This window comes from Salmo salar, chromosome 03, assembly GCF_965601325.2.
Source record: "Salmo salar chromosome 03, fSalSal1, whole genome shotgun sequence".
NCBI lineage: Eukaryota > Metazoa > Chordata > Actinopteri > Salmoniformes > Salmonidae > Salmo > Salmo salar.
Window position 1 is genome coordinate 44,221,566 of NC_138293.1, and position 27,109 is coordinate 44,248,674.

The 27,109-nt window shown below is 43.9% G+C and overlaps 1 protein-coding gene across 1 annotated transcript in view; it reads left to right on the plus strand.

The window, feature by feature from the left end:
- The window catches only part of LOC106600502 (ski-like protein), a 38,437-nt gene extending 11,535 nt beyond the window's left edge, over nucleotides 1-26,902 (plus strand). Inside the window, exons 3-8 of the mRNA XM_082973516.1 lie at nucleotides 17,695-17,799; nucleotides 18,380-18,465; nucleotides 19,439-19,584; nucleotides 20,099-20,406; nucleotides 20,953-21,183; nucleotides 21,684-26,902. Of these exons, the coding sequence (XP_082829642.1) occupies nucleotides 17,695-17,799; nucleotides 18,380-18,465; nucleotides 19,439-19,584; nucleotides 20,099-20,406; nucleotides 20,953-21,183; nucleotides 21,684-21,959 (1,152 nt within the window). The 3' untranslated portion in view covers nucleotides 21,960-26,902. The remainder of the gene's footprint in view (nucleotides 1-17,694; nucleotides 17,800-18,379; nucleotides 18,466-19,438; nucleotides 19,585-20,098; nucleotides 20,407-20,952; nucleotides 21,184-21,683) is intronic.
- Nucleotides 26,903-27,109: the final 207 nt, after the last annotated feature.

Here is a 27,109-nt window from a genome sequence, read left to right on the forward strand (position 1 = left end):
TTATTGGGTTGGTAGTGGTTAGTGAACTTAGCTTCAGGGCCAGGTGGCTGAGGGGACTCTTCTATGGCACCTCATGGCATTTGAGGGCTTTGTAATTATAGGAGTGGGGGTCACTTGTCTGTCTCTTCCAAATCGTTCTAGACTAGAGCATTTTACTCTCTGCAGAGTTCTTGAACAGATCTTTCCCATTTCGTGTCCGGAGCCCTGCCCCACCACTTTAAAAAAATCTTTTAAACAGTCAACGTCCCTGAGGGCCCAATTTAGAAGACCGTAGCAAAATAAGCATTGAAACGAGACGATAAGTCGATGCTTACATAAACTCAGCAGAGACCACTCTCTTGTTTCTGTCTCACTTTTTCTCTCTACGCACAGCTCAGACATGCAAAACCCTCATGCAGCAGCATGTTATGAAGCCACTTTACTCCTTTCCTCCCCCCTCCTCTCATCTCCCACTATTCTCCCAGGAAACGCATGGAAAAGTGATGGAATTTTAAAATGGTGTTTTCCAAGCCTGGAAAAGTTTAGGAAAATGATCAAATCCGAAAAGTAATGGAAATGAATTTAATTTCTGTTAATATCAGTTATTTAGGCAAAGTTTTTAAATATTTTATCAATCAAATAAAAATCAACATATCAGCCAGGATCTGAATGACAGTTTAGCCCGTCTGGTTGTGCGCATCACCAGCATGTGTTTGTGAGATGTGTGGGCTGTTCCTCAAGGAGAGAGAGACAGTCGGACAAGAGTGTGCAAAGCTGTCATCAAGGCAAAGGGTGGCTACTTCAAAGAATCTAAAATCTAAAATATATTTTGAATTGTTTAACACTTTTTTGTTGTTGTTGTTGGTTACTACATGATTCCATATGTGTTATTTCATAGTTTTGATGTCTTCACTAGTATTCTACAATGTAGACAATAGTAAAATAAAGAAACCCTTAAATGAGTAGGTGAGTCCAAACTTTGACTGGTACTGTACATCAAGGTTGGTCAACCGTCCTCCAGGAGAGCTAATGGGTGTGCAGGCTTTTATCATAGTCCCCCTCTAACAAACCACATTTTAGAAATGAGCTGCTCAACCGGACCTTCGTAAACTGTCTCTGATGTGTTTGTGTTTGAGCAGGGCTTGATCAAAAGCCTGCACACCCAGTAGCTCTCCAGCCTTAGGGTTGACCACGTGTGTGTGTTATACAGTTGACTAACAACAACGACAGGAGATGGTACATGGCATCACAGAGCAGCCTCCCAGTGTTGTTACCACAATACACATACTTTTTTTGTAAATACATAGAGACGCTGCCAATTGTTGATCATGGAAATTTGGTTAAAAGTCACGGAAAAGTCATGAAATTCCATCTGTCAACATGTGTATGAACCCTGCTCTCCTCTCCCTCTTCTTTCCTCCCTCTTCTTTCCTCCCCCTCTTTGCTCCTCTGCTCTCTTCTCCTCGTTCAGGGGGAGACTAACCTCACAAGACCTCGTCTGAACGAAATGCTCAGCCTGTTACAACCCTCATGTTCAGCCAATCGCACAGGGCCCAGCCCTCCTCCTCCCAGGGTTGGCCCCTGTGTGCGGCGGCAGGGTAGCCTTGTGGTTAGAGCGTTGGACTAGTAACTGAAAGGTTGCAAGTTCAAATCCCCGAGCTGTCATTCTGCCCCTGTTCCTAGGCCGTCATTGATAATAACTGACTTGCCTAGTTAAATAAAGGTAAAAAAATTAAAAATGTCTCCATCTTGCGCGCCAGCCTCTTTCTCTCTCCCCCCTCCACCGTGTGGACGTGTTAGTCCTTTTTTTTTTTTGTGTTTTTTAATTTTTTTTATTTATTTGCCCTCTGCTGTAATAACAACCTGTTCACAGTTGTGGCTGTAGATGTTTAATGAGTCACTACGTTATTTCTGAACAGCCCCAACTAAGGAAAGTCTGTAATGATGTTTTTCGACTGTAACAGTGTATACACTAGGTGTGTAACGGTTCACCAAACCCATGGTTCAGTACATATTGCGTTTTTTGGGTCACGATTCGGTACAGCTGGAAAATGAAATGCCACTGACAATTTTCCGCAGTCACAATGCAAGAAGCATTGTCTGTTGAGACCGGATTGTTATAATGTGCCTCAAGTTTCCACTCTGATGCTGTGTTTGTATCCATGTGGGAGGTGGGAATTTACCAGATGTGAAGTTGTAAGTACCAGTTGGATGCGTTCATGTGATTTTGAACTCATTGAGAAATGCCGATTTGGCTAATGGCCAACAAACTGTCAACCATAAACTAAAAGTACAGCTATTATGCTTGTAAACAAATTATAGAGTTAAAAAAAACACATTAATAGATTGCTTTTTATAAACAATGTTTTGTTGCATTTAACTGCAGTAAATGCTGTTAGAGTCCATTTCCTTAGTAGGGGACGTCAGAGGTCACCATGTGGGAGAAGTGGGTGCTCAGGATGAATGACAAGTTTCCCACTAGTAATTACCAGTTTGAGGGCCGTTAAAGTGGATTTTTCCCAGTTGTATGTGGTAAATTCCCACTTTCCACTTGGCTACGAACGCACCATGACACTGCTTCCTTCAGTGCCAGATGGGTCCGTGCAATCCGGTATCCTTGAAGTTGACATTTTAAAATTATTAAGGTTAGGGAAGGGTTATGGTAAGGGTAGAGGTTAGGGTTCAGGGTAGTGACGATCCAGGATTGCACTGACCATGCCAGATGTGCACTTGTGACTCTCATAAAGGTTGCGTGTCTGTAGCACGGTATGTCTCCCATTCTGGGGTAATGTGATGGGCTAACACAACACATGGTGCATTGGCCAATTCAATAAAAACTTTGGCTTGCTTATATAAAGCAGGTACTATCTGTTTGCAGAAATGGGTGCAAGAGGGAAGTTTGTAATGTGGCTCGAGCACTTTCATGAGGTGCTGAAACCCTCTATTCTCAACCACTGAGAATGGGCGCATATCCGCCACTATAAACCAAAGACTGTAAAACTACACTGCTCAAAAAAATAAAGGGAACACTTAAACAACACATCCTAGATCTGAATGAAAGAAATAATCTTATTAAATACTTTTTTCTTTACATAGTTGAATGTGATGACAACAAAATCACACACAAATAATCAATGGAAATCCAATTTATCAACCCATGGAGGTCTGGATTTGGAGTCACACTCAAAATTAAAGTGGAAAACCACACTACAGGCTGATCCAACTTTGATGTAATGTCCTTAAAACAAGTCAAAATGAGACTCAGTAGTGTGTGTGGCCTCCACGTGCCTGTATGACCTCCCTACAATGCCTGGGCATGCTCCTGATGAGGTGGCGGATGGTCTCCTGAGGGATCTCCTCCCAGACCTGGACTAAAGCATCCGCCATCTCCTGGACAGTCTGTGGTGCAACGTGGCGTTGGTGGATGGAGCGAGACATGATGTCCCAGATGTACTCAATTGGATTCAGGTCTGGAGAACGGGCGGGCCAGTCCTGCCTTCCTCTTGCCTTCCTCTTGCAGGAACTGCTGACACACTCCAGCCACATGAGGTCTAGCATTGTCTTGCATTAGGAGGAACCCAGGGCCAACCGCACCAGCATATGGTCTCACAAGGGGTCTGAGGATCTCATCTCGGTACCTAATGGCAGTCAGGCTACCTCTGGCGAGCACATGGAGGGCTGTAAGGCCCCCCAAAGAAATGCCACCCCACACCATGACTGACCCACCACCAAACCGGTCATGCTGGAGGATGTTGCAGGCAGCAGAACGTTCTCCACGGCGTCTCCAGACTCTGTCACGTCTGTCACGTGCTCAGTGTGAACCTGCTTTCATCTGTGAAGAGCACAGGGCGCCAGTGGCGAATTTGCCAATCTTGGTGTTCTCTGGCAAATGCCAAACGTCCTGCACGGTGTTGGGCTGTAAGCACAACCCCCACCTGTGGACGTCGGGCCCTCATACCACCCTCATGGAGTCTGTTTCTGACCGTTTGAGCAGACACATGCACATTTGTGGCCTGCTGGAGGTCATTTTGCAGGGCTCTGGCAGTGCTCCTCCTGCTCCTCCTTGCACAAAGGCGGAGGTAGCGGTCCTGCTGCTGGGTTGTTGCCCTCCTACGGCCTCCTCCACGTCTCCTGATGTACTGGCCTGTCTCCTGGTAGCACCTCCATGCTCTGGACACTACGCTGACAGACACAGCAAACCTTCTTGTCACAGCTCGCATTGATGTGCCATCCTGGATGAGCTGCACTACCTGAGCCACTTGTGTGGGTTGTAGACTCCGTCTCATGCTACCACTAGAGTGAAAGCACCGCCAGCATTCAAAAGTGACCAAAACATCAGCCAGGAAGCATAGGAACTGAGAAGTGGTCTGTGGTCTCCACCTGGGGGTGTCTTGCTTATTGCCTATAATTTCCACCTGTTGTCTATTCCATTTGCACAACAGCATGTGAAATTTATTGTCAATCAGTGTTGCTTCCTAAGTGGACAGTTTGATTTCACAGAAGTGTGATTGACTTGGAGTTACATTGTGTTGTTTAAGTGTTCCCTTCATTTTTTGGAGCAGTATATAAACCGCCTAGCTATCACCCTTTTAATTTCTTTGGCCTGGTCAGAATCAGCTGGCAAGTGCTGCTTGAATGCAGAGGGGAGACCGTCGTTTTTTTGCGTTTCCGTCTTTCTCTGGTATACTCGGGGGGATGTCAGCGTAAATGTGTCAACATATTGGAAGTGTTGACAGCTGCAGAGGCTATTCTCATTGAGCGTGGCGACATGCTGTTATTATTTTATCCTCAACTCTGTCCATCACCATTTTAATCTACTGGGAAGCCAACATTTTCCCAAACTGTTGATTTAAATGCTGATTTGAGAATCCTCCTGGTTTATCAACCCCACTACTCACCATCGTACAGAACCAGTTCCCGGCTGCGCCTCACAAAAGCACAGTTTGAAATGTGGTACCGTGTGGCTCAGTTGGTAGAGCATGGTGTTTGCAACGCCAGGGTTGTGGGTTCAATTCACACGGGGGACCAGTACGGGAAAAAAATTTATGAAATGTATGCATTCACTACTGTAAGTCGCTCTGGATAAGAGCGTCTGCTAAATGACTAAAATGTAAATGTAATGTGCCAATTAAGATTATAGTTTTGAATACGACTTGCGCATTAGCTCTAGTTTTAACGGAATAACCTGACGTGTTTTTTCAGCTCAGATTTACTCGAGGCATTAGGCCTACAACGCAGCATAGGCATAGCCTGGTGCCTAGTGTTTTTTATTTTGTAAATCTTTTTTTATTGTATTCGTTCAGGTTCACGGTCTGAATGGTACGGTACAAGTACCGTTACACCCATAGTATACACCCTTATGTTATACTAGGGAAATTGTGTTTCGATAGCTCTTGGGTAATACACTGAGGTAAATCCTGTATGGAAATGCGCCGTAGAATTACTAGAGAAACTTCACTTCTCTCCATAGAGCTATGCTCCTGCTCTGTTGTTCCTGGCAGCGAGGGGCCCTGTCAGGGGGAGGGGGAAGGGGTTCTCTAACTGCAGCTTGCTTCATACGCACTCCAGCCCAGAGCCAACCAGCCAGTCAGGCAGCAGACTAAACACACACAAACACGCCTGTTCCCTTGTCTCACTACCTAAAGTCGACAGACAGACAGAGCTGGCTCCAACAACATAAAGGAAGGTGGGAGGATTGAGAGGAGAACATGGAGATGAGGTTGTTACCATGGAAGCAGGGTTGTGTCCCAAAAGACACCCTATTTTCTATATACAGCCTTATATGGGCCCCGGCCAAAAAGTAGTGCACTATATAGAGAATGTGGTGCCATTTTAGGATGCAGACCAGAATAATAATGTGTAGCTAGTAGTACATGTATGCATTGACCAATGAGAAGATTAACTGCCCAGTGTCTAGTCTCCCAGAGCAACCTGAGGGGTGTTGTGTGTGTGTGTGTGTGTGCGTGCGTGCGCGCACACACACACACACACACACACCACACACACAACACACACAGGAACATATTAAAACTGCACATATTCTAGTCTCTGTACATCTCTTTTCTCCATCCTACTCTCCTTCCACCATCTATCTATCCATTATACATGATGCAAACATGGGAAGAGGGATAAGGCCATATTCCATTCCATTAAAGGAATCCTCTTCGCTCCACTTTACTATTCCTATATCTGCAGCAGGTTCTGTAATGGCTGTCATCTCCATTGGGAAGCGACGATGTGCATCCTAAATAAATGATGCCTTTTATAGTGCACTACTTTTGACCAGTGCCCATTAGGGTCTGGTCAAAAGTAGTGCACTATGAAGGGAATAGGGTCAGGGTCTAAAATTAACACCCGCCACCTGCCAAATGTTGGTAGATTTTTGAATTGGCAGGTAATCTGTATATTTCGCCAGCCACGTTGGTGGGTGGTCAGGGCTCCACAGCGCATGCATTTCACTCGCAGTCAAGTATGAGCATATTTCTAGCGAAATGAATGAAGCAGTAGCTGTTTTCAAAGTGTTTCTGTCGTTTTGTTTCATCGCTGGTAGCTAAATCACACAGAATTACTAATCCTATAATACAGTTGAAGTCGGAAGTTTACATACACTTAGGTTGGAGTCATTAAAAATAGTTTTTCAACCACTCCACAAATTTCTTGTAAACAAACTATAGTTTTGACAAGTCGGTTAGGACATCTACTTTGTGCATGACACAAGTAATTTTTCCAACAATTGTTTACAGACTGACTATTTCACTTATAATTCACTGTATCACAATTCCAGTGGGTCAGAAGTTTACATACACTAAGTTGACTGTGCCTTTAACAGCTTGGAAAATTCCAGAAAATTATGTCATGGCTTTAGAAGCTTCTGATAGGCTAATTGACATAATTGGAGTCAATTGGAGGTGTACCTGTATGTATTTCAAGGCCTACCTTAAAACTCAGTGCCTCTTTGCTTGACATCATGGGAAAATCACAAGAAATCAGCCAAGACATCAGAAAGAAAATTGTAGACCTCCACAAATCTGGTTCATCCTTGGGAGCAATTTCCAAACGCCTGAAGGTACCACGTTCATCTGTACAAACAATCGTACGCAAGTATAAACACCATGGGACCACGCAGCCGTCATACCGCTCAGGAAGGAGATGCGTTCTGTCTCCTAGAGATGAACGTACTTTGTTGCGAAAAGTGCAAATCAATCCCAGAACAACAGCAAAGGACCTTGTGAAGATGCTGGAGGAAACCGGTACAAAAGTATCTATATCCACAGTAAAACGAGTCCAATATTGACATAACCTAAAAGTCCGCTCAGCAAGGAAGAAGTCACTGCTCCAAAACCGCCATAAAAAAGCCAGGCTACAGTTTGCAACTGCACATGAGGACAAAGATTGTACTTTTTGGAGAAATGTCCTCTGGTCAGATGAAACAAAAATAGAACTGTTTGGCCATAATGACCATTGTTGTGTTTGGAGGAAAAAGAGGGACGCTTGCAAGCCGAAGAACACCATCCCAACCGTGAAGCACGGGTTTGGCAGCATCATGTTGTGGGGGTGCTTTGCTGCAGAAGGGACTGGTGCACTTCACAAAATAGATGGCATCATGAGGGAGGATAATTACGTGGATATATTGAAGCAACATCTCAAGACATCAGTCAGGAAGTGAAAACTTGGTCGCAAATGGACAATGACCCCAAGCATACTTCCAAAGTTGTGGCAAAATGGCTTCAGGACAACAAAGTCAAGGTATTGGAGTGGCCATCACAAAGCCCTGACCACAATCCCATGGAAAATTTGTGGGCAGAGCTGAAAAGGCGCGTGCGAGCAAGGAGGCCTACAAACCTGACTCCGTTACACCAGCTCTGTCAGGAGGAATGGGCCAGAATTCACCCAACTTATTGTGGGAAGCTTGTGGAAGGCTACCCCAAACGCTTGACCCAAGTTAAACATTTTTAAAGGCAATGCTACCAAATAATAATTGAGTGCATGTAAACTTCTGACCCACTGGGAATGTGATGAATAATTATCTGTACCATTATTCTGACATTTCACATTCTTAAAATAAAGTGTTGATCCTAACTGACCCAAGACAGGGAATTTTTACTAGGATTAAGTATCAGGAATTGTGAAAAACAGAGTTTAAATGTATTTGGCTAAGGTGTGTATATAAACTTCCGACTTCAACTGTGTATATATAGTGCACAGCCACACTGCCTGGCTGGGGAGCTGTGCACACTGATTCTGCTGAAGATTCATTTTTAGAAGCGCTGTGCACAGGCATGAAAGTTAGTGTAATTTTCTCAAAAGTACTAAAGTGAAACTTTTTATCCTTGTGTGTCTTGGCTATTTACATTGTTTTGTTCACAAGAAAGGTTGTTTTCCAATGTTTGAGTTGACTTCAACTGCTAGTGAAGACGCATCGGCTACTGGTCAGATTCTCTACCTCATAAGCACACTGTTACTGAAAGACTTGAGGGATTGAGTGCCCTGCCCTCGTTGCCATGGTAACCTCCCGCCCTTAAAGTGGCAGCTGAATTTTTTTGTCTCGTCAGTGACACTCAGGTTACAAAAAAAGGAAATAAAATGTATCAATATACCACATCACTTCTTACTAGTAATACATGTATTGTTTAACCTCTTACATCTAGACGTTCCGCTAGCGGAACACCTGCTCCAATATCCAATGATAGGCGTGGCGCGAATTACAAATTCCTCAAAAATACAAAAACTTCTATTTTTCAAACATATTACTATTTTACAGCATTTTAAAGACAAGACTCTCCTTTATCTAACCACACTGTCCGATTTCAAAAAGGCTTTACAGCGAAAGAAAAACATTAGATTATGTCAGCAGAGTACCCAGCCAGAAATAATCAGACACCCATTTTTCAAGCTAGCATATAATGTCACAAAAAACAAAACCACAGCTAAATGCAGCACTAACCTTTGATGATCTTCATCAGATGACACACCTAGGACATTATGTTATACAATACATGCATGTTTTGTTCAATCAAGTTCATATTTATATCAAAAACCAGCTTTTTACATTAGCATGTGATGTTCAGAACTAGCATACCCCCCACAAACCTCCGGGGAGGTTCACAAAAAACATAACAATTATTTTAAGAATTATAGATACAGAACTCCTTTGTGCAATCGAGGTGTCCGATTTTAAAATAGCTTTTCGGTGAAAGCACATTTTGCAATATTCTGAGTAGATAGCCCAGCCATCACGGCTAGCTATTTAGACACCCACCAAGTTTAGCCCTGACCAAACTCCGATTTACTATTAGAAAAGTTTGATTACCTTTGGTGTTCTTCGTCAGAATGCACTCCCAGGACTTCTACTTCAATAATAAATGTTGGTTTGGTTCAAAATAATCCATAGTTATATCCAAATACCGGCGTTTTGTTCGTGCGTTCAAGACACTATCCGAAGTGTAAATAAGGGTCACGTGCACGACGCATTTCGTGACAAAAAAATTCTAAATATTCCATTACCGTACTTCGAAGCATGTCAACCGCTGTTTAAAATCAATTTTTATGCCATTTTTCTCGTAAAAAAGCGATAATATTCCGACCGGGAAAGCGTGTTTACGTACAAAAGAGAGAGAAAATAAAAGCATGGGATCCGCTCGTGCACGAGCCTGAGTCTCATAGTACTGTGACTGGCCACTATCCAAACGCGCTAATGTTTTTCAGCCAGGGGCTGCCTCGATATCATTCAGCTTTTTGCCGCCTTCTGAGAGCCCATGGGAGCCGTAGGAAGTGTCACGTAACAGCAGAGATCCCCTGTATTGGATAGAGATAATCAAGAAGGCCAAGAAATGGTCAGACAGGGTACTTCCTGTACAGAATCTTCTCAGGTTTTGGCCTGCCAAATGAGTTCTGTTATACTCACAGACACCATTCAAACAGTTTTAGAAACTTTGGAGTGTTTTCTATCCAAAGCTAATAATTCTATGCATATTCTAGTTTCTGGGCAGGAGTAATAATCAGATTAAATTGGGTACATTTTTTATCCGGCCGTGAAAATACTGCCCCCTAGCCATAACAGGTTAAGAAACATTACAAAGCATGCTCATCCCTTTTATGTAAAACAAAAAGGTGTAATTATGACAAATTATTTTGGCTGGTAAGAAATCCGAGTGGCTGGTTTTCTTTTTTTGTTGTCTACCTGCCACAGTGGCTGGTGGACCAAAAAGTTTGTTTTAGGCTCTGAATAGGGTGCTATGTGGGACGCACCCGTGGTGGTGGTGGTGGTGGTGGTGTGTGATTGGGTATTCACACTGTCTATGTGTGTAAATGGTATGCGTGGTGGTTGCTGGTTGCTCTCATGTCCTTTGTTTTAATGAAAGCAAGTTTGTCCTCATTTCGGTTGGTAGCTCCCATGTCAACATGGCTGCCAATGTGTTTGAATTTGAAGCTTGCTAGTTACAGTAGCAACAGTCTCGCATTACCTTACTACAAAGTCTCGTTCATCACTATGGCTTATTGGAAAAAAACACGAGGAAGCCTGAAAGCAGAGGCGATAGAGGCTGAGGATCTTCTGCGAGCTAGCTGCACTTACACCGTGTCCCCTCTTGTCATTAGGAACCTCAGGAGAATCTCATCCAACCTTTTGGGCTCCCAGAATAGAACTGTTTTCCCTCCTTACCCAACTGGGTGCTGACAGTCAGGCCTCTAGTCGTGAGGTAGCTGAGGAAAACAGCCTTTAGAAGAAGTCAATATACAGTACTGTTGTTTCTGTTGTCATAAACGGATAGTACACACACTGCCTATTGCACATCACCGAGACACTATACGCACAGCTGTGTGTCATCCAAGGACATGAGGGTTCAATCCTGTATAGTTTGGGCACGTTGGGGGCTTGACAATTTAAACGGATCCTTAACGTTAAGAAGAGAAAAAAAAAAGAAAATTGATGTCGATGCAGAAAGTAAACAGTATAGTGGTTCAATTTCCGCAACAATTTAGTGTTGAAGGTAGGCTCAATTTCTCCACTGTTCTGGTGCCCTGGTTACCATGCGGTGAACAGCGTGAAGTGAACCTGTGTGGAGGTACTGTGTGAGAGCGTCGTGTTGCATCTCGCTCATCTCAATATCCTTGCTTATTCATTGACGATAGGCCCTGCTTTACTGAAGTTGAGAGACATTGCAAGCCACGAAATTGCAAGATCCAGCTTTTGATTGCCGATAGATAGGCCTAGTGCACTGACTGCCTGGTGGTCGAGCCTCTCTAGCTCGCTATGAAAGATGCAGGTATTTGTGTTCTCGGAAGTACGGCAACTAATCTTGAAACTCAGAAATAGGAGTCGATGTGCAAGGTGTCCACCACTACGTCATTGTCGTTAAGTTGGAGAAATGGCAGAGAAAGGCAAGTGACATGAACGGAGTGGAAAACCAGTCTTTTTTTGTGTTTTATTTAAACATTCAGATTTTTCTCTCCATCTGTCACATCCCTAATGTACGTTACTGTGTTGCGACTGGACTGTAGGACGTGGGGCCATTATCAGCATGCTCGAGGGAGTGACACACTCTGTGTAGTGGCATCATCAGGGTTCCTGTGACACACACACACAGGCTATGGTACCCGTGGGCATGAGAGGGCAGAGGGTCAGGGCCATCTGTCCACACACAGACACAGCTCCCAGCCTTCTCACTTGGGTCACTTCCTCCCCGTCACTGCTCTGCTTCCTGTAGCTCTGTAGCCTGATGACTCATGGATGTGTGTGTGTTGAGTGCATCACTTGCGTGTTGCATGCCCTCTGCTTCTCTCCTCTCATCATCACAACAACATGACACAGATTCATCATCAGATGGGATTCTGACTGACAGGAATCAATTCCTCCGTTTGTACATCCATTAGAGAAATACTACTGTACTGTACTCCCAAAGCAATATCCCCTGGAGTCTGTCCTGTCCGTCCGTCTGTCTCTCCCTTTACTGTTTGTTTACGTTTGTGTGTACACTGTGGTGTGCTTACTGTAAGGTGCGTCATTGTCCTGTCCTCCCACTCTGTGTGTGTGTGTGTGTGTGTGTGTGTGTGTGTGTGTGTGTGTGTGTGTGTGTGTGTGTGTGTGTGTGTGTGTGTTTTTGAGATGACTCAGAGGTAAGCAGTGACAGCTGGGTAATTAATTATCTAGTCGAAACTAGTCTGCAGACTAGAGGAAACTAGTCTTCAGCCTGGAGATGGCTGAGAAGGGAGAGATTGGACTGAGTGGCTGGGAGGGGCAGACGGGGTGTGTGTGACGCTGCCACTGATGACGGGCGTCTAGACAGTGCCCATGTGGCCTGAAAAATGTGCCTCGGGCCAGCAGCCAACTCTGGTCAGGAACAAACCTGTCCTTATCTGTCGGTTTGTGTGTGGCGTGACTGATTTTTATCTGTGTGTCTGTCTGCTTTTGTTTTTCCTTCCTGTGTTTGTGTCTGAAGGAAAGAGACAGAGGAACAGGTGTGTGTGTGTGTGTGTGTGTGTGTGTGTGTGTGTGTGTGTGTGTGTGTGTGTGTGTGTGTGTGTGTGTGTGTGTGTGTGTGTGTGTGTGTGTTTAACCAGACAGTCACAAGGGTTCTTTCGGCATGTTTTTCTTAGGGCACAGAGAGAATGAAGTGTGAGACAGACACACACACACACACAGTGAACTCTGATACTGCTCTAACAACAGTGAGCTCTGGAACAGGATGTGGTAGACTGCAGACAGGGCGGACCCACTGACTGCTGTGTGTGTGTCTTTTCCTCCCTTGTTCTCTGTCTGAGAGAGGGAGAGGGAGAATGCTAACCCAAACCGAGTTTTACTTCCTTGTAGAGACCAGCTCCTCTGTCTTTTCCTGGCCCCTTTTTCGGGGGAGGGGGGTTCTAGGATAATATATGGAATTGTTTTAAGATGGTCATGCCAATGATCATTTAGCTATCTGATTTAGAATTTTAAGACCCCTTAAGTATCAAAAAGATATGAATAATTATTGGGTGAAAGAATGAATTTGGCATTACTGCTATTAGCCAATACAAATGCATTGAATAATATATTCACTATATGGAACAACAGATATCCCCCCAAAAAATCTAAAATATGTTTTTTCTGAAGTGTCTGTCATATATCTGAGACATAAGAAAGATCAGGAAACTATTTCTTTTTTTATATACATGTATCCCTTTATTTTAGGAACGAAACTATCTTTGGAAAGTATTCAGACCCTTTGACTTTTTCCACATTTTGTTACGTTACAGCCTTTTCCTTCGTCAATCTACACACAATACCCCATAATGACAAAGCGAAAACAGGATTGTAGAAATGTTTTATCATTTATTTGAACCCCCCCCCCCCCCATTTTACATACCCTTTTCGATGAGACTCGAAATTGAGCTCAGGTGCATCCTGTATCCATTGATTGTCCTTGATGTTTCTACAACTTGGAGTCCACCTGTGGTAAACTGAGTTGATTGGACATGATTTGGAAAGGCGCACACCTGTCTATATAAAGGTACCATAGCTGACAGTGCATGTCAGAGCAAAAACCAAGACCTGAGGTCAATGGAATTGTCCATAGAGCTCCAAGACAGGATTGTGTCGAGGCACAGATCTGGGGAAAGCTACCAAAAAATGTCTGCAGCATTGAAGGTCCCCAAGAACACCGTGGCCTCCATCAATCTTAAATGGAAGAAGTTTGGAACCACCAAGACTCTTTCTAGAGCTGGCCACCCTGCCAAACTGAGCAATTGGGGGAGAAAGGCTTTGATCAGGGAGGTGATCAAGAACCCTATGTCACTCTGACAGAGCTCCAGAGTTCCTTTTGTGGAGATGTTTGTCCTTCTGGAAGGTTCTCCCATCTCTGGAGCACTCCACCAATCAGCACTTTATGGTAGAGTGGTCAGACGGAAACCGCTCCACAGTAAAAGGCACATGATAGCCTGCTTGGAGTTTGTCAAAAGGCACCTGAAGTACTCTCAGACCATGAGAAACAAGGTTCTCTGGTCTGTTGAAACCAAGCTTGAACACTTTGGCCTGACAAGTGCCACGTCGGGAGGAAACCTGGCACCATCCCAAGGGTGAAGCATGGTGGTGGCAGTATCATGCTGTGGGGATGTCTGTTGCGCACCGCACATAAATCGGTCAGAATTTCAAAACTATGTAACCAGAAACTTAATTGTTTAAAACCTGGACATTTTGTGTAATTTTATGAAGTTGGTCTTACTTTGTTTCAAAGTAGCCTAGCCAACATTGGACCATAGAAATATTGAGGAATTATTTGATAAACACCTAATATGCCATTGAAACAAGCATTTTTCTCATGTTCTTTTGGTTTTCAAATCAACTTTTTTTTATTGTCCAGCAGCAAAGGCATAATCCTAATCATATTAGTAACCCATGTTAGTTGATGATAATCCTAATCATATTAGTAACCATGTTAGTTGATGATAATCCTAATCATATTAGTAACCATGTTAGTTGATGATAATCCTAGTCATATTAGTAACCATGTTAGTTGATGATAATCCTAGTCATATTAGTAACCATGTTAGTTGATGATAATCCTAGTCATATTAGCAACCCTGCTAGTTGATGATAATCCTAGTCATATTAGTAACCCTGCTAGTTGATGATAATCCTAGTCATATTAGTAACCCTGTGAGTTGATGATAATCCTAGTCATATTAGTAAACCATGCTAGTTGATGATAATCCTAGTCATATTAGTAACCATGTTAGTTGATGATAATCCTAGTCATATTAGCAACCCATGTTAGTTGATGATAATCCTAGTCATATTAGCAACCCTGCTAGTTGATGATCATCCTAGTCATATTAGCAACCCTGCTAGTTGATGATAATCCTAGTCATATTAGTAACCCTGCTAATTGATGATAATCCTAGTCATATTAGTAACCATGTTAGTTGATGATAATCCTAGTCATATTAGCAACCCATGTTAGTTGATGATAATCCTAGTCATATTAGCAACCCATGTTAGTTGATGATAATCGTAGTCATATTAGCAACCCTGCTAGTTGATGATAATCCTAGTCATATTAGTAACCCAGCTAGTTGATGATAATCCTAGTCATATTAGCAACCCTGCTAGTTGATGATAATCCTAGTCATATTAGTAATCCTGCTAGTTGATGATAATCCTAGTCATATAAGTAACCCTGCTAGTTGATGATAATCCTAGTAATATTAGTAAACCCTGCTAGTTGATGATAATCCTAGTCATATTAGTAACCCTGCTAGTTGATGATAATCCTAGTCATATTAGTAACCCATGCTAGTTTATGCATCTTTAGATCTCCCCTCTTTTAATTTCTAATGGATATTTTAATCTCTGACATGAAACCGCTCACAGGTGCGGTGCGCTTTTGAGAACAATATTTACCCACTAATTGTATTTTGGAACATTTCCGCGTAGCCTACGTCCATGTCTGCATTGCTGGGTTTATAATATGAGGTAGAGAAAAAATGGTAACCCATTGTTGATGTTATTAAGCATGGATGAAATGGTTATACGTGTACAATTTAACTGCTGTTCTTCTGCTTTTTCTAATTGTCCTTTTACCACTGTTGTGCATTGACAATGAATGTAGTTAACGTTAGCAGCCAGCCTAGTACCTTACATGATGAATACAAAAAGGCCACCAGTGAGCCTGGGTTTTCTTTTACAGTCTATGAGTGAACGAGTTCCTAGGTTCATTATACTTAGAGTTAACTATTGGTCTTCTTGACTCTAATGCAGTTTATTTTTACTGGCTTCATTGGGGAGTATTTTACATCCGGTTGATCTTAAATTGGTCAGCGGTGTTGAAAACATTATTATGGGTTCATGCATTAACTTCTCCAGCTTACATTATAGTAATCGACATTGTGTTTTTTTAGAAGATAAATACATATTTTATTTCATTACAGAGACAAATACATAGTATTGTATGAACTGAAAGAAGCCAATCATTTCTCAATAAAAATAGAAAATATAAAAACATTTTAGAGTCCCCACTACAACAAAGAAATACTTAAATGCATGTATTTTTGTCCTTGAAAAATTACATTGAAATACCGTAAATTCTTATGGAGGCTGTTCCTTGGGAGTATCATTATTGGCGGACGGTGACTTCAGAACAGTATGGCCTTCAGAACAGCGCCCCCTGTCATTCATCTAGTGAATACATGTATATCATTGGTCTGACCCTCCTCAGCAGTGGATGAGATGTGGAGTAGAGACATGAACCCTGGCAGTGTGTGTGTTTGTGGCTGGTAGACTTGCATTAACACCGGCTAACCATGTGTATGTGACAAATAAATTTGATTTGATTTAGATTATAACAGTAGGGGAGAGCTGTTCCTGTGCCTAGAATACTAATCCACATTGTCATACAGCTTGGGGGTCTCACACATAGCTATTTGTGTGTATATATAGGTATATAAGCACACATGCTCACACAGTACAGAGTCACGCAATAATCCGTTTGTGTGTATGTATATGTTTAATTTTGTTTATTAGTCACATGCACAGGGTTACAGCTGTGTCCTGGAGTACAGGCAGTGAGCACCCAATGGTGCGTTGGGCTGAGCGTACCACCCTCTGTAGAGCCTTGCAGTTAGCGGCGGTGGAGTTGCCTTACCAGGCCGTGATTTAGCCTGACAGTATGCTCTGGTGCTCCTGTAGAACACTGTGAGGGCCCTCGGGGATGTGTGTCACATCAGGACCGAATTCTAATGGTTCCCTGTTTCTCCCTGGGACTCCTGATTGACTGAAAACACACACGCACGCACACACAGCTTTGTAATGAGTTGTATTGTCCTCATGGAGAGGCCTCTAACTGACCTGGTGATGGTGTTTGTCTGGTTTAATATGAGAAGGAGATGGAGGTGATGGAAAGAGCGAGGGAGAGGGGAAGGGAGAGAGAGAGGGACAGACTGCCTCACCACTGCAGTGGCTGATTTGTTGTTGCTTACCCCCCACCCCCCACCCCCACCTCTGCTGCATTGTGCACTGCCTCTGAGAAAAACAGCAAACCATTTCAGACACAGACAGCGCACCCCATACACACACTCAGGAATATTCACACTGGCTCAGGTGAGAAGGTGTACTCTTTTTTTTGCATTAGTACATTACACACCACACATGCATGTAAACGCACACATACACCTCTCTCTCTTACCTACTACTGGCTTTTCTCACGCTTCTCTCGCGCTCTTCATCCCTCCTTCCCTTGGCTGCGTGTTAGAGTTGTTATTGAGCTGCGAACCGTCCTGTTGCATTAGTACGTGTGTGTGTGTGTGTGTGTGTGTGTGTGTGTGTGTGTGTGTGTGTGTGTGTGTGTGTGTGTGTGTGTGTGTGTGTCAGCCCTGTCTGTCCGCGATGAGCATAAACACATTAACTCATGGCCTCTTGCTGAGAGTGACCTGGATAAAAACACACACGCACACAACCGGCAGCAGCTCCAGCAGAGCGAGATTGGACTGCGTGGCTGGGAGGGGCAGACATTTTTGTTGTAGCCCCAGACATAAAACAACTGATGCCTGTGTGTGCAGTTAATGCTGTTTCCCCCCCCAAAAAAATAATTGAAAAGTCCTGGAAAATAATGACTTGAAAAGAGTGGAAGTCTCTGTCTAACCGGTGCCATAAAACAGAGGCCCGTCTCGCTCTCTCTCCAGTATCTAACCCTCCTCCTCTCTCTCTGTCTCTCTGTCTGTCTCTCTCTGTCTGTGTGTGTGTTTCAGAAGGTGGAAGATGAGGACAGGGACAGCCAGGTGAGGAGATCGCGTCCTCCTGAGCCTCTGGTTTCTCCTAACAGTAAACTGTCCGACAGCGATGCAGCAACCAAGGTACACACACACACACACACACACACACACACACACACAGACACACACACACACACACACACACACACACACACACACACACACACACACACACACACACACACACACACACACACACACACACACACACACACACACACACACACACACACACACACACAGAGGAAGCGGTGTACTGCTGACGATGTAACAGGTTGAATTGACTACACTCACCCCTCCCCCTAACCTTCCTCGAACCCCCTACGGCCCTAACCCAACTTCCCCTTACCACGTAACCCCACACAAACTGAGGTCAGCCCCTAAAACACTCTCCTGTTTGAAAAAGCACGCCATGCTCTCTCTCCTTCTCTCTCAACCCCCACACCACCCTCCCCTAAACACATATAGCCATTGAAAAATCAATTTGTTTTTATCACAATCTTCTCAAACACGCACACACAATTATAGCTACAAACATTGACATTCAGATATAGGTTTTATATGATAATTAATAAACTTATTTTTGGTTTTATCTTTGTGTGATTTATTTTATCTACAGTATATTAACATGTGTATTAATGTATTATTATGTTGTTTACAGGCTAAAGCCCAGGCTACTCTGATGTTCAACCGCCTGTTCCCCCACATTAAGGAAGAGCCTGGCCACTCTGCCACGGTCCATCCCAGGTACATTTGTTTTCCTATTTCGATATATTTTAGCCCACAATGGAGGCTAATCTTCCAAGAGTCCTGGGGACTGGCTAGCTCCAGTCTTCCTCCTGGGAAGACCTGGCCCTTGAGCATCCATTCCAAGTAACTTTCCCAACATCCTCTCGGGGACCGTTACTAGAGCAGTGCTGAAACCCCGCTCTGTCCCTTACCCTGCCTCCAGTTGACCCGACCGTGGGCCCGTGCCAATGTGACTTTTTGTGGTCTTCTGATCAGTAATCGGCTCCAGATTCATGTGGAGACTAGCTGGATTATAGGAGGCATGGCAGAGCAGCATGTGACCACAGCGAGGAAACAGGCAGGCTAGACTATGGGATTATAACTGACCGCTCGACAGGACATGTCTGCCTTAGACTTCAGACTCAGACATGACCAGACCAAAGCTGGTTTCTCCGCATTCGGTGGTTTTTACAATGGTCGTTACTGAAGTGCAACGTTACAACCGAGTGTTTTCTAGAACACCAGTGAGTCTCGCTAGCCTGTGAGAACTTGCTCCATATTAAAGGTGTGCACTATGCAGAAGTCGATCTGCCATTTCGTGGTTGCTAAAATTCTAATCGTTTTGGGCCTACTGAGCGGGCTAAGGCACTGCAGTGCTGAGTCCTGGGGCCGTGACCGGGAGCCTCATAGGACGGAGCACAATTGGGCCCATTGCCGTCTGGGTTAGGGGAGGGTTTGGCCACATTGGTGCGGATGACTTCCAGGTTAAGCAAGCAGTGTGTTAAGAAGCAGCGTGGCTTCTCAGAAAGTGACATATTGCAGCTTTAAAGAGAGTGTTACCATAACTGATGTATATCCATTTTAGTGCAACTTGGATGCCAAAAATGCACAAGTGGTATATGTAGAATAACGGTGAGCATGTGTCTCTCTGTAACTCTGTACCTGTATATACATTTGATAACGTCTGCTCTCTCTTTCTCTCTCTCCCTAGTCACTTCCTGTATACATATGATAAGATGGTGGCTCCTAACGTGTCTCTGAGGGGTCAGCCGGAGGTCAGCCCTGAGGTACTGGGGGTGCTGCTCAAACACCACTACAGCAGGAGACTGACCCACGGCCACCAAGACACTGCTATGGGTCAGTACCGCACACACGCGTGACGCGTAAACACACACACACACACACACAGCCACACATGGATGAATCAGCTATGCTGCTGCACCCTCCTGTCACACACACACATGAATACATTAGTGCGTTAAAGTCCCAAGTCACGTCCCAAATGTCACCCTATTCCCTATAGAGCACTACTTTTGACCAGAGCTCTATGGGCCAAAAGTCTATGGGTCAAAAGTAGTGCACTATAAAGGGAATAGGGGTGCCATTGGGGATTCAGCCCTAGAAGTGCGTGTGCATAAGGGACCATTTGTGTGGGTGACTGTGGTGTCGGGTTGTTAGGTGAATGGTTCTTCTCCAGCTGTGTGGGAGGATGTGTGTATTTATCCATATATCTGCATTGCACATGCATGTGTGTGGGTTGACTATGCTGTGTAGGTGGATGAGACTTTGTACTGCTTCCATCTCTCAACTTCCCTCTCTTCTTTTTCTTCTCCTTCTTTCTCCCCCCCCCCCCCCCCTTCTCCCTCCTCAGATCTCCACGCCTCTCCTGTAGTTGACGAGACCAAGTCTCAGCAGCGCGTCGTTTCCGCTGCCGACCGGGAGCGCCAGCAGTCAGTTTCCATGGAGACCAGCCCCGGCAACAAGAGTTATTCTGCTGTAGTGGGAGCCGTGGTGACTGCGGCGGTAGCGTCATCGGTAGCGGCGCTGGGGAGTAAAGATGTTCTGTCTTCAGGCTGTGAGGATGACAAGGACAGGATCGTAGTGGAGATCGTTCAGATGTACAGCAGACAGCAGGAGAAACTGCACTCCACCCTGCACAAACAGCTGCATCTAGAGATGGTGAGACACAAGACACACAGTGAGACAACTAGAGGTTGTCTACTCCACCCATAGAAACAGATTTAGCCAGAGAGTCAATAGCTTAAAACAATATTTCTCAATCTATTCATCAGGGACTCCTCAGGTCTTCTTAGTTCTTGCCCAGCACTAACACTCCTGATTCAAGACCAAAGAACCAAGATGTTAGGTTGTCTTGAAAATATTGAGTCCCCCCAATTCATTGAATTCAACATGTTGCATTTTTTTTTATCACGCATCAGGTATAGGACAGCATTTCAAAAGCATTTAGTATGTCCCTGTACACCTCAATGACCTGAACTGCTTATGGGGAATGTAACTGACCATCCCCTGTATCTCTCTCTCTCTGTGTCTCTCGCTCCCTCTGTCTCTGTGTGTGTAATATACTGTAATTTAGAGCTATGTAACTGACCATCCCCTGTATCTCTCTCTCTCTCTCTGTGTCTATCTCTCGCTCCCTCTGTCTCTGTGTGTGTAATATACTGTAATTTAGAGCTATGTAACTGACCATCCCCCCTCCGTCTCTAGGAGTTGGAGGCGCTGCGTGGAGGCGAGGCAGCCAGGCTGCAGCAGTTGTCTGCAGAGCAGCGTGAGCTGCAGAGTGAACTGGAGGCGGTCCACACTGAGCACACCCAGAGGCTGGGGCAGGTGAGGGAGGAACAGAGGGAGCTGGAGCACAGGCTCGAACAGCTGCGACAGCAGAGCTGTGTGTGTGACAACAACATACACACACACCAGGAGGCACACTACGCCAACCAGGTAGGCACTGGAGATACACACACACCACCACATCCTGCTTGACCTCAGACAACACAACACTTAGTCATTCTGGGAAAATATACTCATATCTGTTCCTCATATCTGTTTGTGACACTGTAGTGGTGTGTGTGGGGGGTAGAGGACACTGGGTCTTTGTTTGGGTTTCCAGTACAGAGCTTTATTTTCAGATAGTGCTGCTGGGCTCAGCTCAGGGAGGAATGTAACACACGCACACGCACACGCACACGCACACACACACACACACACACACACACACACACACACACACACACACACACACACACACACACACACACACACACACACACACACACACAAACCCCTCCTGTCCTGCTGGCTCCTTCAGCCTTGGTGTCTGGCTTAGACTGTCTGGGTGTGTGTGTGTGTGTCCGAGTGTGTGAGTGTCTGTGTGCTGTTCAGACAGTTCAGACTAACCTGACCTCATCTCTCTTACTTCTTTCTTCCTCCTTGTCTTATAGCTGGCAGAGCTGCGTGGGAGGTTGGATGGTGCGGAGGCTGACAGGGAGGAGCTCCAGGAGGAGTTGAAGAGGGAGCGGGACGCCCGGGAGAAGCTGGAGAGAATCATCTCTCAGCTCAAACACCAGATGGACCAGACGGCCTCTTCCTCGTCTTCCTCGGCCACCACAATTGCTACAGCGAGCCCCTCTTCACCCCCCACCCCCTCCACACAAACACCCCACACAGAGGGACACATCGCAGGCCTCGAGCAGCAGAACGGCCACGCTCAGAAGTAGCCCCTCACGAAACTCCCCTTTTCCATTTGTCTCCCTCCCCCCCCAAACCCCCTCTGTTTTGTTTCTCCAACTCACTCCCTCATCCCTCATCCCTCACCCCCTGCTGGGAGAGACGGCAGCCCTAGACAGACAGACAGAGTACTCTGTCCCCCAAGGCTGCTTCTCTCCACTGTCTCACCCGTTTCCTTCCTCGTCCCTCCCTCGTTTTTACTTCCTTGGAAAATGAGCTCTCGTTGGTTTTTATTTAATATCACATCAAATGAGTTTTATGTTGTTTTTTTTTTATTCCTTCCCACACCCCCCTATCCTTAAACAGTATTTACATTTTGGGAAGGATATGTTTGTTTTAATTTATAGTTTTACTCAACAAACTAATGACTGCTTGGCAGACCGATAGGAGTTGGATGTTTTTAGGACCCTTTCCTCCATCCCTCCTTCCTTCCTTGGATCTTCTTGGACTTGATGTTTTGTCGCCCCCATAGAGCCCGGGAAGTCAGTCAGACAGAAAGACACTTCTCTCCTGCACCCCTCGACTCTGTTCTGAACTGTGGTTACACTAGCGCTCAGTCGCTCTGTCTACTACTACCTTGCACGCCAACTGGAGCCAAGATGGTGCCCGTGTGGGTGCTCTCAATCTCTGTACATACACCCAGCCCAGCCATTCTGGACCAGCTACCAGCCACACACAGCAGGAGACTGCATTGACAGACATTTTCATTTCACCTTTGTTTGTTTTTGTACTCCTTATAGCTATTCATGGAAAGAAGAGAAAAGTTCTAAATGTGTAAAACAAAGGTATATGAAAACGTTATTGTACAGAGCATTTGCAGTCGTCATTGTTAAGGCTACTGAAAATGCTGAAGTGATGTGATATTAAGATGTAAAGACATATGAGTGATGCGACTCTGAGGACTGCTGAGGTTGTGGTGGTCTGGAACAACAGCAAACCCCTGAACTAGTCTGGCTCGGTCTGTTTTGATAGGACGTGTCACACACACACACACACACACACACACACACACACACACACACACACACACACCACATTTCCTTGTAGAAATCTGTAGTTTGTCCTGTTTTAGTTTTGATTTCCCTGTTGGCAGCAGTTGGTGTGTTTGCCATCCTCTCATCTCTCCTTCTCGTGAGAGCAGCAGAACCTAGCTGTCTGCTTGGTGGAATGTGGGTCACAGGTGAAAGGAATTAGTGCAGATAGACACAGTGTGGTGTGGGCTGGCTGCTGCCTTGGATCCAGGCCCCTGCTCCCTCTTTCCCCTCCGCGTTATTCCATCTCACTGAACAAACAGATCCCGAGAGGGAGGCGGGAAAGACCAGGATGGAGGGAGGGAGGTACAGTCAAGCAGATAGAGAAATGGAGGCGGGGGAAGAGAGGAGTGGGAGAGAGACAGTCAGGCGGGGAGAAAAAGGAATAAAGGGGATTGAGGTAGTGCAGGGGGCTGATTTCCTCTCTCTCTCGGGCTGGGTGGGCCGGGAGCGGGTGATGAGGAGGAGAAGGGAGCCTCTTTTGTCCTGTCAGAATTGGGGCAGTTTCTATAGTCTGGGGCCTCTCTCTCTCCTGCCCCCGGGGAGCTGGTACAGGAGCCCCTCTCTCTGCCACACACACACACACACACACACACACACACACACACACACACACACACACACACACATATATATATCACACACATCGCCATCTCTCCCTCCCACAAACGTACACACACAGAACAGGGGTTTTGTCTAGTTGCCAGACAGTCTTTCTTTTATAGCCTCCCAGGCAGACTCGGAGCCAGGCAGCGTGTAAATAGTTGTTTAAAAGAGGTATTGGCCTTGGCTTTAACTCCAAGCTGCGTTTTTATGCATCTGCTGTACATGCAAGTTGATAGACATTCCACTGTGCTCAACCGTTCAATGCAGATCTCTAAAGAGAATTCCCTACAACATACTCAATGCTCTGCCAGAGTACTAAAGTATAGTAGGTCTTATTTTGTAATCGAGTTTCAACTAAGCTACAAAAAGTTATTTTCATGAGGAGAAAAAAAACAACAATGAAACTAACACCCTTGGTGTGTGACGTGAAGTTCACTCACATGCAGAAAAATCCAATCCATACTGCAAATGTATGCTCTCTACCGACCATTGTTCCATATAAACCTTTCTTGGAAATTGTAAACAAAAGAAATAAATAAAAATATATTTAATGTATTAACTAAAGATTTATATTCACTTTGTACATACATTAGTCATTTAATATATTTACTGTGTTATGGGATGATCTTTTAAAGGTTATTATAATATTAACTGGACCAGGCCTGAAGCTCTGAACAGCCCTGATGTTTTTGTTAACTCTGACTTCTTCAAAGATTCACTTAACTTGTTGTTTACCCTGTTAAAGGGACACGAAAGCAGTATGACTACGCAGCGGAGTGACTTCCTGTTAACACATTATCAACAACCTAATTTAAGATTGACACTTGGCTCTTTCAAAACAAATTGAGCCATGCCTACATTGGGACTAACCAAAAGTGGCAGATTTGAATTTGTTGTCGCTCTGCTGTGTACGATGATGTCATATTGCACCTTTTTAAAGGATGTAAACTTGCTGTTGGGAGTTGAAATGCATGGTGTTCAGATGTGACCACCTGACACAGGACAGAGGTCAGAGTTGAATAGGAAAGAGAGAGCATTGTTACAGTACTTCCCCAGAACTGATTGCTTTCATTTGTTTCTTTTGTGGATGACTTCACCTTGATACACTGATGTGTATTAATGATGTATAATCTTTCTCCCTTAATACCTTCCCTTTTTGTACGCTAAACCCTCATCCCAGACAATTTGAAAATGCACCGAACATTTGTTTATAAAAAAAAGAAACTGAAAACAAACAAAATTAAAGTTAGCATATAACGAGTGGATCGATACCCCTAATTTGTTTTGTTAGGTGAATGATTTCTTACTTCTCACTGAGCCACTCAATTGATACGTTTTTGTAAAAAAAAAAAAAAAAGGGGGGGCCTGTCCTAAATGGCACCCTATTCCCGATTTGTAGTGCACTATATAGGGAATATGGTGCCATTTGGGATGCCACCAGTGTCTCCAACTTACAAGTTGTTGATCTGTCTCACTACTAGCAAGGAGACACAATGACTGAGGGCATCTGAGCTAGTTTGACCGTTGAAATATACTTCTGGCTTTAGAAGAAGATGGCTAAATAGAACTAAAGTCCAGCTACCATACAAATGTAGCCTCATTATATTCTGCAAAGATGAGAGAGAAGTGTGTGTGTGTCGAGTTTGTGTCTGAGCGCATGTATTTGTGTCTGACTGACTGTATGCTATCGATTTGAAAGTGACTGAAGCACAGTAGCTATGAAGAAGGGAGAGACTTATTCTCAAGTAGAACTGTGGTTGTCCTCGTTTTTGTCCAACACACAGAGACAGTTGTCCTCTTCGGGGTATAGAGTCTTTAACTGCATTGTGTTTACATCACAAGATCAATCAGTATTTGGTTTGTTATTATCACCATAATTACCTATCTCTACAGTCTACTGCATTTTGTTTTTTAACAATCGTTCTGGGGTATCTAATGTATTTCTGTATTTTATTTTCTGTTCGTGTAAATTTAATTTTATATACAAGAGGGCGCTCTATATTGACTTTAGTTAAATGCCATAATAATGATATGATGGATACAATGGATTAAAATACTATATAACACAGCGGGCTGGGCCCTCTTGCATTCGCATTGTTATGAGAACTAATATTGTGTCCCAATAGGCACCCTGTTCCCTACACAGTAAGCAACTTTTTGTTCCCAGGCCCTACGGCCCTGGTCAAAAGTCGTGCACTATATAGGGAATAGGGTGCCATTTAGGACACAGCCTAAGACAGATGTGCTTTGTACAGAGTTTTAAAAAACAGTTTTTAAAGGGGTGCAATTTGCCCAACTCACTACTAACTAGACCATTACCATTAGGCTTGGTCCTGGCCTTGCTTCAGAAGCACAGCTAAACAGTAACTATCATTTCCATTATATATATATTTTTTTTTTTACATGCATCCCCAATGGATTGTTCCCAGACATAAAAGGGATAGTTCAGCAATTTATATATCTAAAAATGTACCCTGTTCAACGACTTTTATTTTAATTTTTTTTAAATTTTTTTATTTTTTATATATATATTTTTTTTTATTTAAAAAAAACAACATTTTTAGATATAGAAAATTGCTGAACTATCCCTTTTAATGAAGAAGGCGATGAAGTGTAGAAGTGGCGCTCTTTACCAATGGCAACAAGTTGGATTTTGGATCGGTGAAATAATGCTAGATCAATTGTTTCCATTTATGCTTTGTAGTTGGATATTTATTTACAAACACCCTTCTTATTTACAAGCGTGGGACCTGGCCAGGACATTACACCTTATCCTAGCTAGGTCCCACCTTGTTAATGATTACACGAAATGCTTCTTAATATTATGTATGCCTGGGATAAACATGCCATGTTTTCAGTTTAAAGTTAGTAGGCTACACCTGACAAATCATAGTTTAAAGAAGAAATTTTATCTTTTTATGGCATTTTTTTTATTCAGAAACCTGTACGGCAGTGAGTGTCTATGTATGACCATTGCATACCATGTTGCCAACAACGATACAGTGTGATTGAGACGTTTGTTTTTTTTGTTGCATGAAACGAGACACTGTTCTCCTACCTCATGTTGTGATATAAAATGTTTTTTAAGCAGAGGACACTGCATCTTTAACCGTTGATCATAATTGATATTTACTAGTAAATGATGACGACATACCTGTACTTGCTTTTAGCTAATACCTCAGTTGTATATCTCGTGTTCAGTTTTTTTTCTCCCGCCCTTATTTCAGATCTTGTAAATATACACTGTATAAACAATGAACTTGAATCAAATTCAAGTAAAGTTCTGTAGTGTCACATTTTGGTGTCGTGAATCTTCTTTTCTTTGGGAGTCGAGACTAATGTCATGTGTTGTCGTAGACCATCACTGATAGTTTAAAGTAGAATAGATCATCTTTATTATCCCTCATAGGCAATTAGCTGTACATCAGCCAGTCAAAGTATATACAAATACTATAACTAGAGTACAAAAAACATAACTGTACATCATAAAATTAACTCGTTAC